Here is a 27,333-nt window from a genome sequence, read left to right on the forward strand (position 1 = left end):
AACAAATGATAGTCCCACGAAGTGCAAACCAGATGGAATGGCGTATCGCTGCAGAATGCTGTGGTAGCCATGCTGGTAAAGTGTGCCTTGAATTATAAATAAATCACAGACAGTGTCACCAGCAAAGCACCATCACACCTCCTCCTCCATGCTTCACAGTGGAAACCACACATGTGGAGATCATCCGTTCACCTACTGTTTCTCACAAAGACATGGCGGTCGGAACCAGAAATCTCAAATTTGGACTCATCAGACCAAAGAACAGATTTCCACCAGTCTAATGTCAATTTCTCGTGTTTCTTGGCCCAAGCAAGTCTCTTCTTATTATTGGTGTCATTTAGTAGTGGTTTCTTTGCAGCAATTCAACCATGAAGGCCTGATTCCTGTCTTCTCTGAACAGTTGATGTTGAGATGTCTGTTACTTGAACTGTGTGAAGCATTTATTTGGGCTGCAATTTCTGAGGCTGGTAACTCTAATGAACTTATCCCCTGCAGCAGAGGTAACTCTGGGTCTTCCTTTCCTGTGGCGGTCCTCGTCAGAGACAGTTTCATCATAGCGCTTGATGGTTTTTGCGACTGCCCTTGAAGAAACTTTCAAAGTTCTTGAAATGTTCCTGATTGACTGACTTTCATGTCTTAAAGTAATGATGGACTGTCGTTTCTCTTTGCTTATTTAAGCTGTTCTTGCAATAATATGGACTTGGTCTTTTACCTAATAGGGCTTTTTTCTGTATACCACGTGTACCTTGTCACAACACAACTGATTGGCTGAAATGTATTAAGAAGGAAAGAAATTCCATAAATTAACTTTAAACACCTGTTAACCTCTAGCGTCGAGCAATCCCGTATCCGGGAGCGTAATCATAGCCTCAAGCTCATTACCATAACGCAACGTTTCCTATTCATGAAAATCGCAAATAAAATGAAATAAATATATTGAAACACAAGCTCATCTCAGATTTTCAAAATATGCTTTTCAACCAAAGCTACACAAGCATTTGTGTAAGAGTATTGATAGCCTAGCATAGCATTAAGCCTAGTATTCAGCAGGCAACATTTTTACAAAAACAAGAAAAGCATTCAAATAAAATCATTTACCTTTGAAGAACTTCGGATGTTTTTCAATGACGAGACTCTCAGTTAGATAGCAAATGTTCATTTTTTCCAAAAAGATTATTTGTGTAGACGAAATAGCTCCATTTTGTTCATCACGTTTGGCTAAGAAAAAGACCGGAAATTGCAGTCACTTACAACGCCAAACTTTTTTCCAAATTAGCTCCATAATATCGACAGAAACATGGCAAACGTTGTTTAGAATCAATCCTCAAGGTGTTTTTCACATATCTATTCGATAATCTATCAGTGGTGGCAGTTGGATTCTCATTAGAAGCAAACGGAAAAATACTGCAGCTGGAGATTACGCAATAATTGCGACGGAGGACACCGAGCGACCACCTGGTAGATGTAGTCTCTTATGGTCAATCTTCCAATGATATGCCTACAAATACATCACAATGCTGCAGACACCTTGGGGAAAACGTGGAAAACGTAAGCTGACTCCTAGCTCCTTCACAGCCATATAAGGAGTCATTGGCATGAGGCGGTTTTAAAAAATGAGGCACTTCCTGATTGGATTTTTAGCTGGGTTTTTTCTGTAACATCAGTTCTGTGGCACTCACAGACAATATCTTTGCAGTTTTGGAAACAAGTCAGAGTGTTTTATTTCCAAAGCTGTCTATTATATGCATAGTCGAGCATCTTTTCGTGGCAAAATATCTTGTTTAAAACGGGAACGTTTTTCATCCAAAAATTAAAATAGCGCCCCGTATATACAAGAAGTTAATTGAGATTAATTCCAGGTAACTACCTCATGAAGCTGGTAGAGAGAATGCCAAGAGTGTGCAACGCTGTCATCAAGGCAAAGGGTAGCAACTTTGAAGAATTTTAAATCTAAAATATATTTAGATTTGTTTAACACTTTTTTTGGTTACTACATCATTCCATATGTGTTATTTCATAGTTTTGATGTCTTCACTATTATTCTGCAATGTATAAAATAGTAAAATTAAAGAAAAACCCTTGAATGAGTACTGTAGGTGTGTCCAAACTTTTGACAGATACTGTATATTTCTACTGCAGTTGGGTCTGAATCAGAAGCACTGGGCTTTGTTCTAGAGTGAATAGCATCATAAGCTGCCTGAGTTCAAATCATACACCTAGAAAACTCCTACAGTACTGTATGCTTAGATATTCCACCACAGCCCTGTCTTCTATACTGGAACATTGGATATTCTTTATAGCAGCTTGTTTGGGGAGCAATGTTTGTGTCTCAGTGTCTGCGTCCCAAATGGAACCCTATTCTCTATATAGTGCATTTGGAACAATGTGATTTGTTTATCTTTTATAGACGTCTTCCCCCTAACACACTGTCTCAGTTGCCTCTGCTCTTGCAAACTTCCCTCTGAAATGTTGTCATGGAGAAGAAAATATTTGCTTGACGGAGAGAGTTTGACAGTAACAATGATGTCACTTGTTCCGGTCTTCTCTGTGTCTTGTGAAATTACTTGCCGCCTGCCTCTCTCTGTGCGGTGACCTGGAGAGGTAAACATTCTTCTTTACTGTCAGTTATGATTGGCTTACAAACCTGTGATCTTTTAAAGGGGAGTTCCCTTTGGCGCTCACCCTTTAGTATGTTTCAGTTGCAGAGCTGAGACACTTGACTACGTCACTGGACTCTCCAATGCATTTTTAGTGGCTCACATCAATCAATCAATCAAATGTATTTATAAAGCCCTTTTTACATCATTGCCGATCATTCAGAGTTAGAGACAGCAGGTGTGGTAGAGGGAGTCTGAGAGAGGGAGTCTGAGAGAGGGAGTCTGAGAGAGGGAGTCTGAGAGAGGGAGTCTGAGAGAGGGAGTCTGAGCGAGGGAGTCTGAGCGAGGGAGTCTGAGCGAGGGAGTCTGAGCGAGGGAGTCTGAGCGAGGGAGTCTGAGCGAGGGAGTCTGAGCGAGGGAGTCTGTGAGAGGGAGAGAGATATCATGTCACTGACAAAACCCACTCTAGGGACGGAATGGAAGAGCACCAGTAAGCCAGTGACCTGGCCCCCGTAATAGGGTTAGAGGCAGAGAATACCAGAGGAGAGAGGGGAACCGGCCAGGCAGAGACAGCAAGTGTGGTACGCCACTCCAGTGCTTTTCTGTTCACCTTCACACCCCTGGGCCAGACTACACTCAACCATAGGACCTACTGAAGAGATGAGTCTTCAGTAAAGACTTAAAGTTCGAGACCGAGTCTGCGTCTCTCACATGGGTAGGCAGACCATTCCATAAAAATTGAGCTCTATAGGAGAAAGCTCTGGTATTTTCTGTATATCAGGGTGCTAGTTTCTTATGACAAATGTTTTTTTTGTTTTTTAATGTGTGCGACTGTATCTAGGGTATTACGCAAGGTTACATTTAGTTCCTCAGTTAGGTGGTTAACCGATTTTTTTTGTACTCTGACGTCCTTGGGTAGGTAGAGGGAGTCTGGAAGGGCATCTAGGAATCTTTGGGTTGTCTGAGAATCTATAGCACAGCTTTTGATGATCCTTAGTTGGGGTCTGAGCAGATTATTTGTTGCGATTGCAAACGTAATAAAATGGTGGTACGATAGTCCAGGATTATGCAGTAGCAGTAGCTATAAAAAGTGATTGAGTAGGCTGCATAGATTTCATGACTAGAAGCTCAAAAAACGAAACCGCAGGCTTTTTTGTTTTGTAAATGGAAATTTGCTTTCGTAAATATTAGCAACACCTCTGCCTTTGCGGGATGCGCGGGGGATATGGTCACTAGTGTAACCAGGAGGAGAGGCCTCATTTAACACAGTAAATTCATCAGGCTTAAGTCATGTTTCAGTCAGACCAATCACATCAAGATTATGATCAGTTCATTGACTATAACTTCCTTGGAAGTGAGGGATCTGACATTACGTTGCCCTATTTTAAGATGTGAGATATCACAATCTCTTTCAATAATGACACGAATGGAGGTCTTTATTCCAGTGAGATTGAAAAGGCGAACACCGCCATATTTAGTTTTGCCCAACCTAGATCGAGGCACAGACACGGTCTCAATGGGGATAGCTGAGCTGACTACACTGACTGTGCTAGTGGCAGACTCCACTAAGCTGGGAGGCTGGCTGACAGCCTGCTGCCTGGTCTGCACCCTATTTCATTGTGGAGCTAGAGAAGATAGAGCCCTGTCTATGTTCATAGATAAGATGAGAGCACCCCTCCAGATAGGATAGAGTCCATCACTCCTCAGCAGGCCAGGCTTGGTCCTGTTTGTGGGTGAGTTCCAGAAAGAGGGACAATTATTTACAAATTCTATCTTTTGGGAGGGGCAGAAAACAGTTTTCAACCAGCGATTGAGTTGTGAGACTCTGCTGTAGAGCTCATCACTCCCCCTAACTGGGAGGGGACCAGAGACAATTATTCGATGCCGACACATCTTTCTAGCTGATTTACTCGCTGAACCTATGTTGCGCTTGGTGACCTCTGACTGTTTCATCCTAACATCGTTGGTGCCGATGTGGATGACAATATCCCTATACTCTCTACACTCGCCAGTTTTAGCCTTAATGTCGGTAGCTCTGCCTCCTGGTAAACAATGTATGATCGCTGGATAATTATTTTTAAGTCTAATACTACGGGTAATGGAGTTGCTAATGACTAGGGTGTTCAATTTTTCAGAGCTAATGGTGGGAGGCCTCGGTGTCTCAGACCCCTTTTACGGGTGGAGGAGAGACCAGAGAAGACTTGGATTCTCACTCGTTGCTTAATGGGGAGATCCGGTTTAAAGTTTCTGTCGGCTGAATGAGCGACACCGGTTGAGCATTCCTACAGCATTTCCTTCCAGAAGCCATGGCAAAATTGTCTGGCTGCAGGGACGGTGCGAGGGGATTTATACTACTATCTGTACTTATTGGTGGCACAGATGCTGTTTCATGCTTTCCTACACTTAAATTACCCTTGCATAATGATTGCGTCTGAAACTGGGCTTGTAGCACAGCTATCCTCGCCGTAAGGCGATCGTTCTCCTGTATATTATGAGTACAGCGACTGCAATTAAAAGGCATAATGTTAATGTTACTACTTAGCTTCGGCTGGTGGAGGTCCTGTTGAACCATGCCCAGATAAAGCGTCCGGAGTGAAAAAGTTGAATGAAAAAAGTTGATAGAGGGGAAAAAATGTATATATAAAACGGTAATTAAAAAGTAAAAAGTTGGCAGGTGGCAAAGAAACGTTAGCAACAAACCTCGCAGCAGCATGTAAACAAGTCTAGAAGTTGTGACCGGCTCCAGGGTGGGCCATTCTCTTTAAGAGCTGAAGGAAATCCCCTAAAACAGTTTGAGAACTTCCCCATTTGACTCAGCTTCCCCAAAGATAGTCGTGGTTTCCCCAGTAAGACAAGGACGTGAGAAGTGACATTTCCAAGGTTCTGTCTAAACCCAGTTCAGTCATATTAACTTGATCAGGGTTTCCCAAACTCAGTCCTTGGGACCCCAAGGGGTGCACGTTTTGTTTTTTTGCCCTAGTACTACACAGCTGATTCAAATAATCAACTAATCATCAAGGTTTGATCATTTGAATCAGCTGTGTAGTGTTAGGGCAAAAACCAAAACATGCACCCCTTGGGGTCCTGAGATCTGAGTTGGCCTAGACATTTACAGATATGTGCTCTAAATAATAAATTGGGTAGAAATGACCTCCTTGTCTTTCTTCTCGTGTGTGTGCGTGCGTGCGTGCATGTATGCCGGCCGGCGTGTGTGTGCAGAATACAAGAGTTACTGTCGGGCCATTTAGATTAGAAGCATTGATACGCCACTGAAATACAAGCGCTGGGCTTTTCATTCTCTATAATAGTCTGTGTCTTTTATTGATGCCTGGGGAAGACATCGATATTCCACACAGCTACTGAGGTTGAGACCAGCATAGACTGGTGCTTGCTGGGCATAGCTCTCTTTCATTTGTTTCATTGATATCAACTGCTTCAATGAAATGTTCTACACTGTTTTATAATAGGAGTGATACATTCATTATTAGGTCTTTATAATACACCATGTTCTGTCCATTTATGTATCTTTTGAAATGTTCAGAGACAATCCAGAGAAGACTGCAGAGAAACGTGTTCTGCGTTTTGGCCGAGTTGGGCTCTCATTCCTTCTCTCACTCCTTCTCTCATTAATTCCCTGGAGGGGGGAAGGCCAAGTGCGGCCTGTTAGAAAAACACCCAGCGTGTTTACTGAGCATGCCCAGACCGACAGCTGCCATGTCCTCCCTATGCAATATGCCACACTTGGCAAGGCTGGTACTGGCAGCCATCTTAGAATCTCTCTGTCGTTCCGTCACTATCTGTGTCTGTCTGGTATCTCTAGATCCTTTCAGTCACTATCGGTGTCTGTCTGGTATCTCTAGATCTTTTCAGTCACTATCTGTGTCTGTCTGGTAGCTCTAGATCCTTTGTCATTATCTGTGTCTGTCTGGTAGCTCTAGATCTTTTCAGTCACTTCTCTCTCGCTCGCTCTCTCTCTCTGATCTTCATCTAAGTCACAACAATAGACAAACAGTGTGCTTAAACTAATGACACACAAATTATTGTATGTTTCTTGTCTATATTGAATAGATAATTTAAACATTCACCATGTAGGTTGTAAAAATGATGTGAACCCCTAGGATAATGACTTCTCCAAAAGCTAATTGGAGTGAGGAGTCAGCTAACCTGCAGTCCAGCCAATGAGACGAGATTGGAGATGTTGGATAGTGCTGCCTTGCTCTATAAAAAACACTCACAAAATTTGAGTTTGCTATTCACATGAAGCATTGCCTGATGTGAACCATGTCTCGAACAAAAGAGATCTCAGAAGACCTAAGATTAATAATTGTTAACTTGCATAAAGCTGGAAAGGGTTACAAAAGTATCTCTAAAAGCCTTGATGTTCATCAGTCCACGGTAAAACAAATTGTCTATAAATGGAGAAAGTTCAACACTGTTGCTACTCTCCCAAGGAGTGGCCGTCCTGCAAAGATGACTGCAAGAGCACAGCGCAGAATGCTCAATGAGGTTAAGAAGAATCCTAGTGTCAGCTAAAGATTTATTGAAATCTCTGGAACATGCTAACATCTCTGTGGACCAGTCTACGATACAGAAAACACTAAACAAGAATGGTGTTCATGGGAGGACACCACGGAAGAAGCGACTGCTGTCCAAAAAAACATTGCCGTCTGAAGTTTTCAAAACTGCACCTGGATGTTCCAGAATATTTTGCACCTGGCAAAATATTCTGTGGATGAAACTACAGTTGAGTTGTTTGGAAGGAACACACAACACTATGTGTGGAGAAAAAAAGGCACAGCACACCAACATCATAAACCTCATCTCAACTGTAAAATATGGTGGAGGGAGCATCATGGTTTGGGGCTGCTTTGCTGCCTTCAGGACCTGGACAGTTTGCTGTCATCGACGGAAAAATGAATTCCCAAGTTAATCAATACATTTTGCAGGAGAATGTTAGGCTATCTGTCCGCCAATTGAAGCTCAACAGAAGTTGGGTGATGCAACAGGACAACGACCCAAAACACAGAAGTAAATCAACAACAGAATGGCTTCAACAGAAGAAAATACGCCTTCTGGAGTGGCCCAGTCAGAGTCCTGACCTCAACCCGATTGTGATGCTGTGGCATGACCTCAAGAGAGCGGTTCACAAAAGACATCCCAAGAATATTGCTGAACTGAAACAATTTTGTAAAGAGGAATGGTCAAAAATTCCTCCTGACAGTTGTGCAGGTCTGATCCGCAACTACAGAAAACGTTTGGTTGAGGTTATTGCTGCCAATGGAGGGTCAACCAGTTATTAAATCCAAGGGTTCACATAATTTGACCACCCTGCACTGTGAATGTTTACATGGTGTGTTCAATAGAGACATGAAAACGTAGAATTGTTTGTGTGTTATTAGTTTAAACATATTGTGTTTGTCTATTGTTGTGACCTAGATGAAGATCAGATCAAATTTTATGACCAATTTCTGCAGAAATCCAGGTATTTCCAAAGGGTTCACATACTTTTTCTTGCCACTGTATATGTTGGTCATGCCTCAGTACACACGTGTAACATTTGGGGGAAATGAAGATGGGTGTCCTGTCCCCAGGCAGGGTAGCCATCAGCAGCTTCTCCCACCTTCCTGTCATATGTCACTAGTGTCCGGACACTCTAACCAATCAAGCAGCTTCTGTTCTGCTCATGGACATAATGCATCGCTTTCACACAGACATGTAACGCTCCTCCACACCAATGAAGAAGGTCATTGTGACTGAAACGCCATCATCTTTTCAATCTAATAAGGGGCAGTAATGTAATATCCATCTGTAGGTTCAGAAAGGTGCAGAAAGTAGTAATCTCCATCTGTTTTGGGACAATCCTTTTGATGATGAATGGATAGGTCATTTTGAAGTCGCAGGCTGTAGCTGTGCACCTGTGATCTAGTGCTTTGTGCCAATTGGTCTTTCACTGTAATCAAATCTGTGCCATCTACTGGGATTAAGTACAAACGTCTACTGCAGGGATCATCAACTAGATTCAGCCGCGGACCAATTTCTTTCTTGAGCGGATGGTCATGGGGCCTGAAAATAATACAAAATAATTTGGAGACTGCAAATTGACCTCAAGAAGCCCAAACAGATATAATATTTGACATAAACAATCATTTCAAACCATGTTTACATTTGTATAAGATGCCGTCTCTATTATGCGTGGGAATACTTGGGAACAGATGTCCAAAATCTAAATCACTTGGAGCTGATTTTCTGGTGTTTTTAAGGTCTTTTATGTACAACAATGACAATTCCACCAGTTAGGGAAGCCTGGTCTTCTGTATTAGCCCTAGGTCTGGGACATGGTGAGGCTAACCTGCATCTCACAGGGTAGCTGCTTTTAATCCATAATCTCCTGGTGTGTCACAGCATAAATCATACATCCGACAGAAACATCAGTCACCCGTCATCTCGTCTGCCTTCCATCTCTTTAATCAAAAGAAAACAACTCATAATTTCTCTCCTTCAATTTTTTTATTACTATATTTCTTTACCCCCCCCAACCTGCCCACTGCTCTTGTAGATATGATTTATGAGCAAACGTTGTAATAACTTTTTTCTCTTTCTCGATCAGCACTTCCATGATGGACGTAAAGCGCAGCAACAGATTGAGAGCTTGTGGAAACAGCTGGAGTCGGTAAGTACTGTATAGAGTAGTATTACTGAGTATGTAGTACTACTATAATACTATTTCAGCCCAGTAGTCCTAGTACTACTACAGTTATGGCAGCCCAGTAGTCCTAGTACTACTACAGTTATGGCAGCCCAGTAGTCGTAGTACTACTACAGTTATGGCAGCCCAGTAGTCGTAGTACTACTACAGCATGACATCCCATTAGTCATAGTACTACTACAGTCATGACAGTTTAGTGGTTATAGTATGCATGTAGTTGCTAAATTGCAGTATTGTAGGTGGAGAAACTGAAGCCCATTACCTTGCAGTGAATGGAATCACTCCTGTTTAAGGATTAGTTGGTATCGAATGTATGGAACTGTGTGTTTAATAAAAATCTCTAGACAGGGATTTACACAGGATTACACTCATAACATACAGCCTTTATCCCTAAGCCATTCCATCCCAATGAGAAAATAAACCAAAACAATGGCCCTTTTTCTTGTGAATGTGAAAGATTGTTGAGGATAGGACTGCAGAGCTCAAAGTTTATCAACGGTCATACAGTAGCTGCATCTCAGATTGAATTTAGATCAAATGAAGAAGGGAAGTGGAGATGGTAGGCGCCGTAGGCTTCCTGGACAAATATCAAATCAAATGGTTAAAGAGACGTGGTCACAACAACATACAGGAACTCAAGTCCTTCTGTTCACCTGATTTAGAATTCCTCACAATCAAATGTCGACCGCATTGTCTACCAAGGGAATTCTCTTCGATTATAATCACAGCCGTATATATTCCCCCCCAAGCAGACACATCGAAATAGAGATGTATCCAAGGTTCATTGGTCTACAATTTGACTGTAAACGTTGAATGAACCATCAGACTGTTCCATATGCAGGGTAGATTAAGACATTACCTCATTAACAGGTTAACAACAGGTCTGAAGACTGCATTAATTCAGACTGAGTTTCTCAAGGACAGTGCAGTAGATTGTTGTGCATTCCTAAAGCCTAGCATAAAGGCATCCCTCCAAGCTGATCACAAGGAGTGGAGGAGGAGAGGCCAACAAATGAAGGAGTGAAAGGAATGAGTGTCAGTGTATATGTTTTCTCTGTAAAGGAGATCCTGTGATTGTTTGAGTCTCTACAGGGCCTTCCTTATCACTATCTGGACAGAGAGAGAGAGAAACATTACAGTCCCATTCCTTTCCTCCTCCCTCTCTGAGCGCTCAATGTTCCCATTGTGTTCAGGGCAGCGAGGCAAGGGTTAGAGTGCATCCTCAACGAACAAACACTGATTGTTCCGAGCGAGGGATGGAAGAAGGGATGATTTTGAGCACAAACAGCCACCAACATTTATTTAATCTTACGACAGACTTGACTTTGAGAGATAGACCCTTTGGCTGTATAAGAATCACATGTCCAATGTAGGCTAACTGACATCTATGTCACACAATGCCTGGTCTAAAACGATATGACTTCCATGTAACCTACACTGTATGTGCCGTCTATCCCTCTCCAAGTTCCCAAAGGGTAAATGTTTAGTAGCCTATATTAGTGAGCTATAGGCCATACTGTATAAGTGACACCTAAAATAACTATGCGACTGTTCCCCCCCCTCAGAGTAAACGACGGTTCGAGAGAGACTGTAAAGAGGCGGACCGGGCGCAGCAGTACTTTGAGAGAATGGACGCCGACATCAATGTAACGAAAGCAGACGTGGAGAAGGTATGTCCTGTCATCGCTCACCACCAACCAATCTAAAACTAGCCTGCCCACCACTGACCAATCACAAGCAAGTGCATTATAATCACACTGCTTAAACATAACTGCTTTATCTCTCCCCTCTGTGCATGAAAAGAGAAAATAGTTCAACAACCCCCTCTTTTCCCTGACCCACCCCACGTGAGGCATCAGTAACAGTTGGTTTTGCTCCAGGGCTTTCTGCACAGGCTGGCATTGCGTCTCTCTGTCAGCAGCACAGTAATAGTGATCTCCCGCTTCTCACCACGGCGATAGCAGGACTTACTGAGTCATTATCACTGTTGGCCAGGCAGACCAGGAGCAGAGCAGCCAGTCATTGTGACCTGCCTGTCTGCCATGTGCGTCGCTTGGCAGCACAACCAGCTTTGTGTCCGTGTGTGTGTGTGTGTGTGTGTACATTGTTGTCCCTATCTAACCTTTTTTTTTTTTTTTAACCTTTATTTTACTGGGCAAGTCAGTTAAGAACAAATTCTTATTTTCAATGATGGCCTAGGAACAGTGGGTTAACTGCCTGTTCAGGGGCAGAACGACAGATTTGTACCTTGTCAGCTCGGGGATTTGAACTTTCAACCTTCCGGTTACTAGTCCAACGCTCTAACCACTAGGCTACCCTGCCGCCCCAGGGTAGCCTTCCAGGGTAACCTTCCTTCCTTGCATGCTGGAAAATGAGTATTGTGTCGTGTGAATGTGTTGTTTATCTGTATATTTGCGTTTCTGCTCTCGCTGGTGAATCTCAACAGTCATCAGACTTTGGGGTCTTGTGTTGATGTCACATCCTGTGTCCCTAATCATCGGGAATTGGGATTGCCTCTGACGTACGTGTCTTTAACCCACACGCTGCCATGTCTCAAGGCATCATGGGTTAGCACCACCCCGGTGTGTTGCTTCATCAGCAGTCCACCCAGCAGCGGACCAGGCTCAGAGCTCAGAGCGGACACGGTTCAGATCCGATTATGATGCTAATAAAGGCCTGCACAAGGAGCCTTTATGTCCTCAGTCTCTCACAGCCAAACAGTCACAATGGATGGGCTCAGACCATTGGCTCGGACCAGAGCAGTACTGTACAGCACTGGACTGACAGGAACTGAACTGACATACAGCATCAGCCCTGCTTCTCCCTAAGCGACCAACACAAACACATACCAAGTCTGGCACTGTGTCTGAGTCCCCTGTGTTAGTGGAAGTTATTCACTCCTTGGTTTTGAGAAACAAACATGTTTTTAGTCATAACAAGGATGGTTTTAATGCATTTGAAGATTGGTGTTAGTCATGTACACTCAATATGTGATTCTTTATATGATATTATGGCAAGGCAATGTAGCTCTTGATCTGGAGTTTTGTATGGAGAGTTTATTGCCAGTGGAAAGTCTAAACTGGCACTTTTCTAGATAAGCGTGATTCTGTAGGTGCTCGCTTTCCCCCACGCACACACACACTGCTGTGTTCCCAGTTGTGTGTGTGTGTGTGTCGCTATCTAATGGAAGACTGCAGTAATGTTAACAGACCCTACATTATTCATACATAGTATGTGTTGTGTGCGTGTCTGTCTGACTCTGACCTCACTCGCCTCCTCTCACTTACTCAGATTCACTTTCTCTCTGATTAAATTGAGAAAACAAAATAAATATACATTATTTCATTTCTTCTTCTACAGTACCCAGCTGACATTGGGACGGACATTAAATTCAGTTTTTTTACTCCCTTTCATTTTTACATAATTTCCGGCATCTGCTCTTTTACTCTGTGGCTTTTCTTTCCAACAGTTACTCAACGTTTGTCTTGTTTCGGTTGTCGTGGCAGTTCTTTGTTTCAGGCAGGGAATCAGAGAGCTGAGGTGGATGAAGCCGTACTATTTGAATGTGACCTGTGTTACTCCTAACACTCTCTCATTCTGGAAACACACACTGGCACATGATATCATGGACACAAATTTGCCACCACTCTGATCATGTAATAAATCCATCACTTTCTATGTATCATGGTCTGTTAGGATCTGCCTTTCACTATTTAGTGTATTAACCAGGCCACATAATACGCTGCTAGATGATCCTGATAAACCAAGCGCGTCCATGTGTTCCTCTGACTGCAGGCAAGATTCCCTCCATCATTTAGGAGACATTGGAGTATTACATCATCGGAAAACATGACATGTCACCACCCTAACCATTAATGTGTTGATTTGTTATACTGATGGTTATAGGCTAAGTGTTGGATTGTGTGTTGTCTGTTTAGCAGTCTTCTTGTGGTTTTGTGGTATGACATTTCAAGCACTGCTGAGAGAATTCAGATAATTCAGTAATGGAAAAACTGTAGCGTAAATCTTCAGATACACTCACTTGTTATGATTTAAGATAATAGCAGTATTCCACTTGGGATATATTTGGACTTGGGGAATCTGAGCCGTGTAGTCTTAGTTAGGACCATATCTCAGAGCACTGGGTATATTCCAGAGAGGCTGGAGTTTGTTGAGCTGGGGTTCTGGTGGTCTGGTAAGCAGCTGGTGCCAACCTCAAACTGCTCCCTATCCTCCACTGGCGGACAAATCCTTCAAATTACGGTTTGGCCGCTTCGCCACTTAGATTAAGACATGTCCCCTTATGGCTCTGTGTGGACTTTTACTGAGTATCCTATGATATGTAGTCTCCGCTGGAAAGCACTGAAGGAAGTAGAAAAGATGGCCTACTGCTCGGTGGCCCTCAAGTGTCAGTTGTAAAGGAACTAGGCCTATTGGCCTACCACCTAGAGCCCCTGGAGCAATGACTGTAGCTATGACTATGCAGTGTCTATAAAAGTTTCTGCTTCCTGTTCAGCAGGAAGTGGCTAACTTTGTGTGCTTTTGTTGTTATTTATTTTTCTGCCATACCTTGAAGCAAAGTTCCCACAAGGTAGGTCCACACTGGGCAGAGCATGTGCTATAACTGTCTCAAGTTTCGACCTTGTTTCTCATCGCTTATACAGGTCACCCCAAAACACGATCACCTGTTCAAGCACACACTGGTTGAATCAACTTTGATTCCACTTAATTGAATTGAAATTACATTGATCCAACATGGAATAGACGTTGAATTGACGTCTGTGCCCAGTGGGATGTTAGTGGCCTCAGCATCCCGTGAGGATTGTCCTATATGTTACGGGTTTCTTCCTGGGAAGGAGAGGAGGACCAAAATGCAGCGTGGTTATTTATAAACATCTTTAATGAAAGATGAAAACGTGAACACTATACAAAATATGGAAACGTGGACAAACCGAAACAGTCCTAACTGGTGCAAAACACAGAGACAGGAACAATCACCCACGAAATACCCAAAGAATATGGCTGCCTAAATATGGTTCCCAATCAGAGACAACGATAAACACCTGCCTCTGATTGAGAACCACTCTAGGCAACCATAGACTTACCTAGAAAACTACACTGAACACAACCCCATCAATCTACAAAACCCCTAGACAAGACAAACACATAATCACCCATGTCACACCCTGGCCTGACCACAATAATGAAAAAAACACAGAATACTAAGGCCAAAGCGTGACACTATATCTAGACTCTGTCCAATACTGAGCACTGGCCTATATCTGGACTCTGTCCAATACTGAGCACTGGCCTATATCTAGATTCTGCCCAATACTGAGCACTGTGCTATATCTGGACTCCATCCAATACTGAGCACTGGCCTATATCTGGACTCTGTCCAATACTGAGCACTGTGCTATATCTGGACTCTGTCCAATACTGAGCACTGTGCTATATCTGGACTCTGTCCAATACTGAGCACTGGCCTATATCTGGACTCTGTCCAATACTGAGCACTGGCCTATATCTGGACTCTGTCCAATACTGAGCACTGGCCTATATCTGGACTCTGTCCAATACTGAGCACTGGCCTATATCTGGACTCTGTCCAATACTGAGCACTGGCCTATATCTGGACTCTGTCCAATACTGAGCACTGTGCTATATCTGGACTCTGTCCAATACTGAGCACTGTGCTATATCTGGACACTGTCCAATACTGAGCACTGGCCTATATCTGGACTCTGTCCAATACTGAGCACTGTTCTCTGTCCTCTCAGGTGTGTCTATATATCTCTGTTTGTAGGGTTGCTTTTTAGCATAATAAGTTGTCTTTGATGGTCTGTTTGCTGTGTCTTCATACCTGTTTTTTTTTCTGTGAGTTTAGGCTTTATATCAGTCTCTTCATGTGTGTACTTGTCAAAACCTTCTGCTTGCTTTATCCTTAGCATCGTTGACATTAATCAACGTGCTGCTTGGCTAATGTGGCTATGCAAGCAAAAGCATCAGACATGTATTTCTGTCCCTTTTTCTTTATTCAAAACACTGACAAGATCACATGTATGTCGGTGAGGTACATGTATTTATTTCTGGAAGTTCTCGGACACACCAATAGCTTTTGCTGGCCCAGAATACTTAGCACGTCTGAATGTAATTTACAAACTGAGTGCACGGCTATTCTACCACACGATGAATGAGCGGCAGACGAACGCTAGATCCACATTCGGTGCAATATGTGCGAGCCTTAAGACATTTCAGTCTCAGTTTAGCTTTGTGGTTTTAGACTTGTTTCAGAGATTAAAGTGTCTCTGCAGAAGAGGTGTGTGTTTGGTGTGTGTATCATACTGAGCTAGGTTATCCACTGTTTACTGCCTAGTGCGTCAACAGGATGTGAGGCAGCTGAGGTTAGAGTTTGAGGTTTGTTGATCATTAGTGTTGCCAGGGTGTATCTATCCTTCCACACACCTGCCTCTCTTTTACATACATTCACCGCTCTGTTCACTCTGTATAGGTGTGGTAGTCAAGAAGTTGTGTCCCTCCTCCATTTGATTCTTATGCCAGCCCTGTGTGTGTGTCTGTTTCTGTGTCTTGGGGGGGGTGTGTTATGGTATGGGCAGGCATAAGCTATGGACAACAAACACAATTGCATTTTATCGATGGCAATTTGAATGCACCAAAATACCGTTGCGAGATCCTGAGGGCAATTGTGAGGTACAGTATCTTTGACCAACAGATGTAAATCTTTATCCCAGTTATGTGAAATCCATAGGTTAGGGTCTAATTTATTTCAATATAAACTGTAAATCAGTAAAATCAATGAAATTGTTGCATTCATATTTTTGTTCAGTTAAATTGAAGGCAGTCAATTCAGGTGATTTGAATGGAAAATTCTGAAATGTAAACACATTAAAAATAAATAGCTGGGAATTCAGTGTATTGAGAAGTCACTGAAAATAAATTATCTTTGTTTACTTCCTGAATTGACTGCCTTCAATTCGAACGGAACCTAACATTGATAGAAATATGGTATGGCTCAGGTCAGGCCTGGGTGACAGGGACAGGCCTGGTGTACTGTAGCGGGGAGACAGACAGGGTCAGACTTGGTATACTGTAGGGAGGAGACAGACAGGGACAGGCTTGGTGTACTGTAGGGAGGAGAGGGACAGGCCTGGTGTAATGTAGGGAGGAGACAGACAGGGACAGGCTTGGTGTACTGTAGGGAGGAGAGGGACAGGCCTGGTGTGCTGTAGAGAGAAGGTAGACAGGGACAGGCCAGGTGTACTGTCGGGAGGAGACAGACAGGGACATGCCTGGTATATTGTAGAGAGGAGACAGACAGGGACAGGCCTGGGGTACTGTAGGGAGGAGAGGGACAGGGACAGGTCTGGTGTACTGTAGTTAGGAGAGGGACAGGCCTGGTGTACCGTAGGGAGGAGACAGACAGGGACAGGCCTGGTGTACCGTAGGGAGGAGACAGACAGGGACAGGCCTGGTGTACTTTTGGGAGGAGACAGGCGGGGTTTGGCCTGGTGTACTGTAGGGAAGAGACAGACAGGGACAGGCCTGGTGTACCGTAGGGAGGAGACAGACAGGGACAGGCCTGGTGTACTGTAGGGAGGAGACAGACAGGGACAGGTCTGGTGTACTGTAGTTAGGAGAGGGACAGGTCTGGTGTACTGTAGTTAGGAGAGTGACAGGCCTGGTGTACCATAGGGAGGAGACAGGCGGGTGTACTTTTGGGAGGAGAGGGACAGGGACAGGCATGGTGTACTGTAGGGAGGAGACAGACAGGGACAGGCCTGGTATACTGTAGGGAGGAGATAGACAGGGACAGGCCTGGTGAACTGTAGGGAGGAGACAGACGGGGTGTACTTTTGGGAGGAGAGGGACAGGGACAGGCCTAGTGTACTGTAGGGAGGAGAGGGACAGGCCTGGTGAACTGTAGGGAGGAGAGGGACAGGCTTGGTGAACTGTAGGGAGGAGAGGGACAGGCTTGGTGAACTGTAGGGAGGAGAGGGACAGGCCTGGTGTACTGTAGGGAGGAGAGGGACAGGCCTGGTGAACTGTAGGGAGGAGAGGGACAGGCTTGGTGTACTGTAGGGAGGAGAGGGACAGGCCTGGTGAACTGTAGGGAGGAGAGGGACAGGCTTGGTGAACTGTAGGGAGGAGAGGGACAGGCCTGGTGTACTGTAGGGAGGAGAGGGACAGGCCTGGTGAACTGTAGGGAGGAGAGGGACAGGCTTGGTGAACTGTAGGGAGGAGAGGGACAGGCCTGGTGTACTGTAGGGAGGAGACAGACAGGGACAGGCTTGGTGAACTGTAGGGAGGAGAGGGACAGGCCTGGTGTACTGTAGGGAGGAGAGGGACAGGCCTGGTGTACTGTAGAGAGGAGAGGGACAGGCCTGGTGTACTGTAGGGAGGAGAGGGACAGGCCTGGTGTACTGTAGGGAGGAGAGGGACAGGCCTGGTGAACTGTAGGGAGGAGACAGGCAGGGACAGGCCTGGTGAACTGTAGGGAGGAGACAGGCGGGGACAGGTCTGGTGTACTGTAGGGAGGAGACAGACAGGGACAGGCTTGGTGTACTGTAGGGAGGAGAGGGACAGGCCTGGTGTACTGTAGGGAGGAGAGGGACAGGCCTGGTGAACTGTAGGGAGGAGACAGGCGGGGACAGGTCTGGTGTACTGTAGGGAGGAGACAGACAGGGACAGGCTTGGTGTACTGTAGGGAGGAGACGGACAGGCCTGGTTTACCGTTGGAAGGAACTTACTTTGGGCAGCCATGACCTGCACTATGGTGAGGACTGTCTGAGGATCACATGACAGATGACATGACATAGAACTCTGTAGTCTGTGGTGAATTCCATTCCTCTCATTCAAGGGTTATGTTTTTTATTTATGGCTCTTTAGGTTATTTCCTGTTTGTGTGTGTATCACTCAACATACACTGTGTGTTGCTAATGGCTTCTGCTACTGCTGCTCCCTCAACAGACCTGCATCTGGGATAGTGTGCGTGTGTGTGCGTGTGTGTATGCGTGCACACATGTGTGAGTCATGAAGGCACCAAGTTCATTAAGTGTGTATGTGTGATGTGTGTTTGTTTCTCCTCAGGCGCGGCAGCAGGCTCAGATGAGACACCAGATTGCAGCAGACAGTAAGACTGAATACTCCAACTACCTGACCAAGTTCAACCAGGAGCAGAATGAACATTACTACACACTCATCCCCAATATATTCCAGGTAATACTACACCCTCATCCCCAATATATTATATTCAATACTACACTCTCAACCCCAATATATTACATTTATACTAAACACTACTCCCCAATATATTCTGGGTTTTACCACACATTACTACACACTAATCCCCAATATATTCCAGGTATTACAATACATTACTATACATTACTCATCCCCAATATATTACAGGTAATACTACACACTAATCCCCAATATATTCCAGTTAATACTACACTCATCCCCAATATATTCCAGATAATACTACACATTACTACACCCTCATCCCCAATATATTCCAGATAATACGACAGCCTCATCCCCAATATATTCCAGATAATACTACACCCTAATCCCTAATGTATTCCAGATAATACTACACCCTCATCCCCAATATATTATATTTAATTCTACACACTCATCCCCAATATATTATATTCAATACTACACTCTCATCCCCAATATATTATATTTATACTAAACACTACTCCCCGATATATTCCGGGTTTTACCATACATTACTACACACTAATCCCCAATATATTCCAGGTAATACTACACCCCCTTCCCCTATATATTCCAGGTATTACTACACACTCATCCCCCATATATTCCAGGTATTACTACATATTACTACACCCTCATCCCCAATATATTCCAGACAATACTACACCCTCATCCCTAATGTATTCCAGATAATACTACACCCTCATCCCCAATATATTACAGGTAATACTACACCCTCATCCCTAATGTATTCCAGATAATACTACACCCTCATCCCCAATATATTACAGGTAATACTACACTCTCATCCCCAATATATTACAGGTACTACACCCTCATCCCCAATATATTACAGGTACTACACCCTCATCCCCAATATATTACAGGCAATACTACACCCTCATCCCTAATCTATTCCAGATAATACTACACCCTCATCCCCAATATATTCAAGATAATACTACACCCTCATCCCCAATATTTTCCAGGTAATACTACACACTCCTCCCCAATACATTTCAGTTAATACTACACACTCATCCCCAATATATTCCAGGTAATACTACACATTACTACACCCTCATCCCCAAGAGATTCCAGATAATACTATGCCCTCATCCCCAATATATTACAGGTAATACTACACACTGATCCCCAATATATTACAGGTATTACTACACATTACTACACCCTCATCCCCAATATATTCCAGGCAATACTACACCCCCATCCCCAATATATGCCAGGTAGTACTACACACTCATCCCCAATACTTTTCAGTTAAAATTACACACTCATCCCCAATATATTCCAGATAATACTACACATTACTACACCCTCATCCTCAATATATTCCAGTTAATACTACACCATCATCACCAATATATTCCAGGTATTACTAAACATTACCTCACCCTAATCCCCAATATATTCCAGTTAATACTACACCCTCATCCCCAATACATTCCAGATAATACTACACCCTCATCTCCAATATATTCCAGGTAATACTACACACTAATCCCCAGTATATTCCAGATAATACTACACACTAATCCCCAATATATTCAATTTAATACTACACACTCATCCCCAATATATTCCAGATAATACTATACACTCATCCCCAATATATTCAATTTAATACTACACACTCATCCCCAATATATTCCAGATAATACTACACACTGATCGCCAGTATATTCCAGATAATACTACACACTCATCGCCAGTATATTCCAGATAATACTACACACTCATCCCCAATATATTCCAGGCAATACCACACATTACTACATCCTCATCCCCAATATATTCCAGATAACCTAAAGAAAATACACATTACTACAGACAGTGATGCCCTCATCTGTCTCAATGTCTTTTGATTTAATTGACCATTTTAAAATACATTACAACCCCAACTTATGGACACACTGCATTTGAAGATGACACTAACTAAAGTTAATTTTAAAAAAAGATTTTCATTTTGGTCCTCTTATTAACAATTATGTAGATGAATAAAACAGAGGCTGATGATGATCATCGTAGAGTTCCTTCACAACGGACTGTGCCCACTCATGGTAAAGACTGGTGCATCTGCTGGCAACCCATTTGAGTTAGATGATAGTTTGATGATAGTGATGCCAGGTGATGACATGATGTTAACGCTGTTGGCTTGCTGACTCTGATGTTATCCCTGGCCTCTTTACAGCCGGTGATAGTAATGGAGTTGGCTTGCCGACTCTGATGTTATCCCTGGCCTCTTTACAACCGGTGATAGTAATGGAGTTGGCTTGCTGACTCTGATGTTATCCCTGGCCTCTTTACAGCCGGTGATAGTAATGGAGTTGGCTTGCTGACTCTGATGTTATCCCTGGCCTCTTTACAGCCGGTGATAGTAATGGAGTTGACTTGCCGACTCTGATGTTATCCCTGGCCTCTTTACAGCCGGTGATAGTAATGGAGTTGGCTTGCCGACTCTGATGTTATCCCTGGCCTCTTTACAGCCAGTGATAGTAATGGAGTTGGCTTGCTGGCCAGTGGTGTCAGAGCCAGTTTGAAAAGCAACCTCCGAACTATGGTATCTTTGAACCAATTATAGACATCTTCATAGATTTACAGTACCTTACATACTTGGCAGCAGTATAGTGTGGTACGACCACAGAGCTACTGTCTTATAGTATGTAATAGGATGCTAGTGTTACAGCATTGTAATAAGGATCGTTGTGTGTTTGTGTGTTTGTGTGTATGTAGAAACTCCAGGAGATGGAGGAGAGGCGGATCGAGAGGGTGGGTGTGTCCATGAAGACATACGCAGAGGTGGACCGTGAGGTGCTGCCTATTGTAGGGAAATGTCTAGACGGAATGACCAAGGCTGCTGAGTCCATCGAGCCAAAGACTGTGAGTATGCATGCACAAGATTGTGTATACAGTCTTCTTCCAGGCTAGAACCATGTGGGTACTATGTGTTGTTGATGGTATTCTTCCCTCACCAGAGTCCAGGCTCTTGGCCTTACAAAATTCAGAGATACTGAGGTATTTGCCTCACCCATCCACCTCACCTGTTAAGTCATAACAAGACCTGGGATTAAAATGGGTGAGAATGCTTTCTTTGGAGCCTTCTCATTAACTCAGCCGCCTGACTCAGCCAATCATCTCTGGGCTAATTTAAGCCCCATCCCTTGACACTCCCACAGTTAATGGTTTCAGAGAGAGAGCTGGGAAAACAGCAATGTAACAGGAGCAATAATGAGAGAATGAGTGCAGAGAAAGAGAGGCCTATGGGGGGTGAGAGAGAAGGGGAGAGAGCTAGATAGGTACAGATAAGGATCTCTCTGTACTTTGCTCCGTTCATCTTTCCCTCAATCCTGACTAGTCTCCCAGTCCCTGCCGCTGAAAGACATCCCCACAGCATGATGCTACCACCACCATGCTTCACCGTAGGGATGGTACCAGGTTTCCTCCAGATGTAGTGTCTGGCTTTCAGGCCAAAGAGTTCAATCTTGCTTTCATCCGACCAGAGAATCTTGTTTCTAATGGTCTGAGTCCTTTAGTCACCTTTTGGTAAACTCCAAGCAGGCTGTCGTGCCTTTTATTGAGGAGTGGTTTGCGTCTGGCCACTCTACCATAAAGGCCTGATTGGTGGAGTGCTGCAGAGATGGTTGTCCTTCTGGAAGGTTCTCCAGAGGATGCAAAAATGTGTAAAAAACTGTTTTTGCTTTGAGATCAAATGTTTCATATGAGGTGACAATACAGAATGTCACCTTTTATTTTAGGGTATTTTCATAAAAATCTGATTTACCTATTAGAAATCAAGCATTTGAAGGTCAAATTCACTTTTGTGTATTAAAGTAGTAGTAGTAGTACTTGTTCCCATATTCCTAAAACGCAATGACTACATCAAGCATGTGTTTCAGATTGTTGTGCCCAATAGATATTAATGGTAAATAATGTATTGTGTCATTTTGGAGTCACCGAGAGGTGGGGCGAGTACTTGATTGAGCAGAGTAGCGTGATGCTGCCACTACCGTTGTTTGACCGATATGGTACCAGTCTGGACCCATACACTCTTTGAAAAAAAGGTGCTATCTAGAACCAAAAAGGCTGTCCCAATAGGAGAACCGTTTGAAGAACCCTTTTGGTTCCAGGTAGAACCGTTTCCGCAGAGTGTTCTACATGGAACCCAAAAGAGTTCTAACTGGAACCGAAAAGGGTTCTACCTAAAACCAAAAAGAGTTCTCCTATGGGGACAGCCACAGAACCCTTTTGGAACCCTTTTTTCTAAGAGTGGCTGGTCCTAACTCAACACAATACTACACAGATATAGCAAAATAATAATAATAATACGTTGCTGTACACTTCTATATGAATGTGGATGCTACCATGACTACAGCTAATCATTCATTAATTGTGAATAATGATGAGGTAAAAATGTAAGGAGGCACAAAGATCATGCCCCTGAGACATGCTAACCTCTCACCATTGCCAGCAACGGGAGGTTAGCATTTTTTGTTGGGTATATTTATGCATCTGTAACTTTCTCACTCATCATTATTCATGATTCATTCATGAATAAACTCAAATATGAGGTGAAATTCTGTACTGTTGCCTCATATTAAACATTTGATCTCAAATAAAATAGGCTGGAGTATAGTGCCAAATTAAAAGTTTTCGCTTGTGTGAGTGTTGCGTGAAGTATCACACTACATTGTGTAAGGAGGGAGCAGCTTGTCTGGATCTGGCCACTTCACTGTCTGCACACACAAGGTTAACTATGAGTTCCCCACTTCACCAGAAAACATACACACGCTTGACAGTATACATACACACACGTGAGTCATTTATATGTGACTCATTGAGTAAAAAAACATTGGATTTTTCAAGCATTCAATCCAGTATGCCAAGATGGCGGATGCTATCTTAGTGCTAGCTATAGAAAATCATCAGCCTAATATATTGAGATGTCTCATGTTGGCTGCATGCCTGGTTTGACAAAGCCTATCCCTGGGGTGTCACTAAGGGAAGGAGGGGAGATTACTAAATTAAGGCCTGTGCTGTTCCAGTAAAAAGAGTAGGAATAATAGATTCACATGGAATGGCTCCCTTCCATATCCTCTCTACACAGAACCCTATGGCTCTGTCTCTACCGCCAGCAGCAGTCAGGCTGATGACCTCTTACCTCTTCCCTCTGGCCTTATCAGTATAAAGATAGAGATACCGATACAGACCCTGTAACTCTGTAGTGAACAATGAGCGGTGTCCTAATTGACACTTTATATTTCTGGACTTTTACATTTAACCTGCTTTTTAGGAATTCTTGGAATAGAAATGGAGTTTTCTGGTCATATTCAAATGTTATTATGAAGCTGCTGACTGCCATAAGAGATAGGAGAGACCTAACAGATCTATCTCTCCCCGTACTATCTCTCACTCTACCATCTCTCCCCCTACCCCACCCCACCAGGACTCTAAGCAGGTAGTGGAGTCGTACAAGTCTGGGTTTGAGCCCCCAGGGGACGTAGAGTTTGAGGACTACGGGCCGGGACAGACCATGAAGAGGACTGTCTCTGAGACCAGCCTGTCCAATTCACGAGGAGAGGCCAAGGAACGTCCCGGCGGGGGCAAGAGCAAAGGCAAACTGTGGCCTTTCATTAAGAACAAGAACAAGGTAACATACACTCCCACATACTCAAAGGTACTGTGTATAGCGACCCTCACAGGGTCAAGTGTATTATTTGTGGAGTGGTTGTGACATCACTTCATTCTCCCTGTACAAGAATGTCCAATGTTTTTGGCCACACTGTTGGCTTAAATAACAAGGCTTAAATACTGTAACTTCAGGGGACATTGTTGTAGGTTACACTGTCAAATGTGACTTTAATGCTCTATTTTGGTTATTGTTATAGTTCTGTTCAGTTCGTTTTAATTTATCATTGTAATTGCAATAATTCTGTCGTTACAGTACATCAGTAGTATTGTCAGTGTGGTTGTTATTATTTGCCATCCTTTTCCTGGTTACTCACTAGTCATCATTGTCACCATCATTGTCGTTGAGCCACCAACTCTCAACTTAACCAAAACCCACTAATACATCGATAACTGAGTCCCACCACCCCCTCCTCTCTCTCTCTCTCTGTCTCTCTCTCTCCCCCTCTCTCTCTGGTGATAAACTAAAATGACAGATTAACTCACTCCTCTGCACTCTGACTGTATGTCCTGTAGCCTTATAACAGTCTCACTCCCTGATCGTGCTCTTACAATGGTGGTCTGTCTGGAATGGCCTTCTCACAGCCCCTTGCTTCTGTGTGGCTCAGCTGTCTAACATGGGGCCATTTGGGATGAGGTTTTAAGGTTGAGGTGGCACCATGATAGAGCAGAGCACTAGGGTGTGTGTGTGCGGGGGTGTCCTTCCCTAGCTCCGACTCCCTGAGGTTTAATCCCGAGAGAGGGAACCCCATGATGTGTGTGTTGTTTGTTTGGTGTTCTTCCTGTTCATAATGTGTCTGTGTTCAAACTCAAGAGCATAAGGGACAGCTGATGACAGAGTATTTGTCCTTACCTTTTGAGTGAGGCCATGCACGTACTGTACCCTGAGAGTGTGAGGAGAACAGAATGTCCTGGATGGAGAGGAGACACACACACACTCACATTCACACAGCATGGTGAAAACGTGAGACATTTATATCAGAGCATTGCAGAGATGGGAGACCCTAATCCAAGTTGTATCCCTTTCTATAAACAGAACTCCTCTTTGAATATAAAAAATTATATTGCAAACCATTTACGTACATTTATTTACTCCTTTGGTTTTAAAAAGACTGGTATACTAAGCTCTTGTGTGCATGTTCACTCACTGAGTAATGTAAGCAATCTGTCAGTACAAATTGCAGATCTCTCTCTAGCTCCCAAATGGCTGGTAGCTCATTAATTGAGCATTAAAGGGTTTGGGCAGAGAGAGTTAGGTTTCTGTGATGATGACCTGAAATTCAGCTGCTGTCGCATCTCAGAGGATGTGGGGAATTTCTAGTCCAACCGCTCGCATGTGATGAGGTTTCCAGAAAATTGATATTACAAAATGGAAGCTTGCATGTGCTTCTCTGTGAAACTGTCTGCTTAAATGTGTTGCATCAGCACCTAGCTCTAACACTATTAACGCTTCTCACTCACTCTGGTTACGTTACGACCTTCGACCTTTGTTTTACTTTGTTTGTTTGACAAGATTATACTACATTACTACATAACAGCTGGGTATGACACTGGGGTTGTTTGTGTTTGACATCTCTCTTGGTTGTCTCTGTTTCCGTTGGGTTTTTCTCTTACCTGTTTTTAACATTATTTGGGCCCTTATTTATTTATCTCGTTTTGTGTTCCTCCCTCCTTCCTTTTTTGTCCTCTCGTTTTGATTCTGCACCTTTTCCTCCTCTTCCTCTTCCTCCTCCTCCTCGGTCACGGCTCCCTCTTAATGGTAGCTTATGTCCCTGTTAACGTCCCCCGCACCAGCCCCCCCCGCCCCCAGCCTCCAGCCCCCCTCACCCTGTGCTGTTCCCAACGACCCCCAGTCTCCCAAGCAGAACAAGGAGCCCCTCTCCAACCGCTTCAACGAGTTCATGGCCTCCAAACCCAAAATGACCTGCCTCCGGAGCCTGAGGCGAGGGGTAAGTGTGTGTGCGTTGTGCTGTGGATGTGGTCGTTTGTGTGTGAGAGAGAGTGTGTGTGTGTGCGTGTGTTGTGTGTGTGTTGCGTGTGTTGCGTGTGTGTGTGTGTGTTGCGTGTGTTGCGTGTGTGTGTGTGTGTGTGTGTGTTGCGTGTGTGCTCGCCTGTCCCCGGGCTCTGTAGCGCCGCTGTATGATGGAGGTTCATCAGGTAGTGTTGACATTAGGCCTATATTCTTCCGTTATTAATCATTAATTGGCTATATATTATGTGTATTACATCATCAGTTTCATGTTATCTCTGGAACACTGGGGAATCATCTCAACCAAAAAATTATAAAAACTGTACTGGGCCAAATCTATCTTGGACATCTGTCTATCCTCCAGCCTCCTCCATTCAGCGTTCTGCCTGTATCAGTCTCTGTGTACCGCTCTCTCTAGCATGCTTCCATAGTTCTGCTCTACCAGAACCACACAGTCTGTGTCCGTCTCTCTCCAGACATAAACTCAAACTCTCCACCCTGTCTCCACTTTGAACTCTAAAACTGCTTCACACACAATGACCGTGTCGTCTGAGCTCCCTCCTCGTGACAGACATGAGTAGGTGTCCTGCTATATTGCAGCTCTCCTTGAAGTGTTGCCATAATATTGCAATGAAGGAAATCACAAGTAATACATTGCTAGAACTAGTAATGGGGAGAGTATAAGCAACTGGAAGAAGTTTTGTTCTTTAGTCAAGAATGACTTCCTCCTAAACAGCCTATCTGGGTCGAACTGAAAATCAGTAACAGTATAATGTATAATGATTATGCATAAAGTCAGAAGTCGGAGTATATTGAATATGATGTTGCGCTGTATGCTGATTGAGTCACTGAGTCTGTCGGGCCAGGCCCGGCTTTTAGAAGTGCTATTTTAGAAGCAAGCCCCTGAGGTTCAACACACCCTCTTTATCTGCAGACAGACACGCTGCAGCTATCTGGTGTCACGCTGAGTTTCTATTCCTAAACCATGATCCCTGTCCAGGTCAGGCCATGCCCACGGCACCCCACAAGGCTCCCCTTGACCTCAGGAATGGGCTAGGCTGCTCACGTGTTCTTTCCGGCCTCTACGAATAAAGTTTGTTTATGTTCCAATC

At 43.8% G+C, this 27,333-nt stretch overlaps 1 protein-coding gene across 17 annotated transcripts in view; it reads left to right on the top strand.

Moving 5' to 3' along the window:
• The window catches only part of LOC112220209 (formin-binding protein 1), a 104,487-nt gene that overhangs the window by 55,811 nt on the left and 21,343 nt on the right, over positions 1–27,333 (top strand). For 6 of the 17 annotated variants that reach the window (XM_024381919.2, XM_024381916.2, XM_024381917.2 and 3 more), the window contains exons 5-10: positions 9,205–9,267; positions 10,869–10,973; positions 18,412–18,540; positions 21,301–21,447; positions 24,011–24,214; positions 26,016–26,201. In XM_024381919.2, the coding sequence (XP_024237687.2) occupies positions 9,205–9,267; positions 10,869–10,973; positions 18,412–18,540; positions 21,301–21,447; positions 24,011–24,214; positions 26,016–26,201 (834 nt within the window). The remainder of the gene's footprint in view (positions 1–9,204; positions 9,268–10,868; positions 10,974–18,411; positions 18,541–21,300; positions 21,448–24,010; positions 24,215–26,015; positions 26,202–27,333) is intronic. The other 11 variants (XM_024381920.2, XM_042302497.1, XM_024381921.2 and 8 more) reach the window with 2 other exon arrangements.

Source organism: Oncorhynchus tshawytscha, linkage group LG20 (assembly GCF_018296145.1).
Source record: "Oncorhynchus tshawytscha isolate Ot180627B linkage group LG20, Otsh_v2.0, whole genome shotgun sequence".
Taxonomy (NCBI): Eukaryota; Metazoa; Chordata; class Actinopteri; order Salmoniformes; family Salmonidae; genus Oncorhynchus; species Oncorhynchus tshawytscha.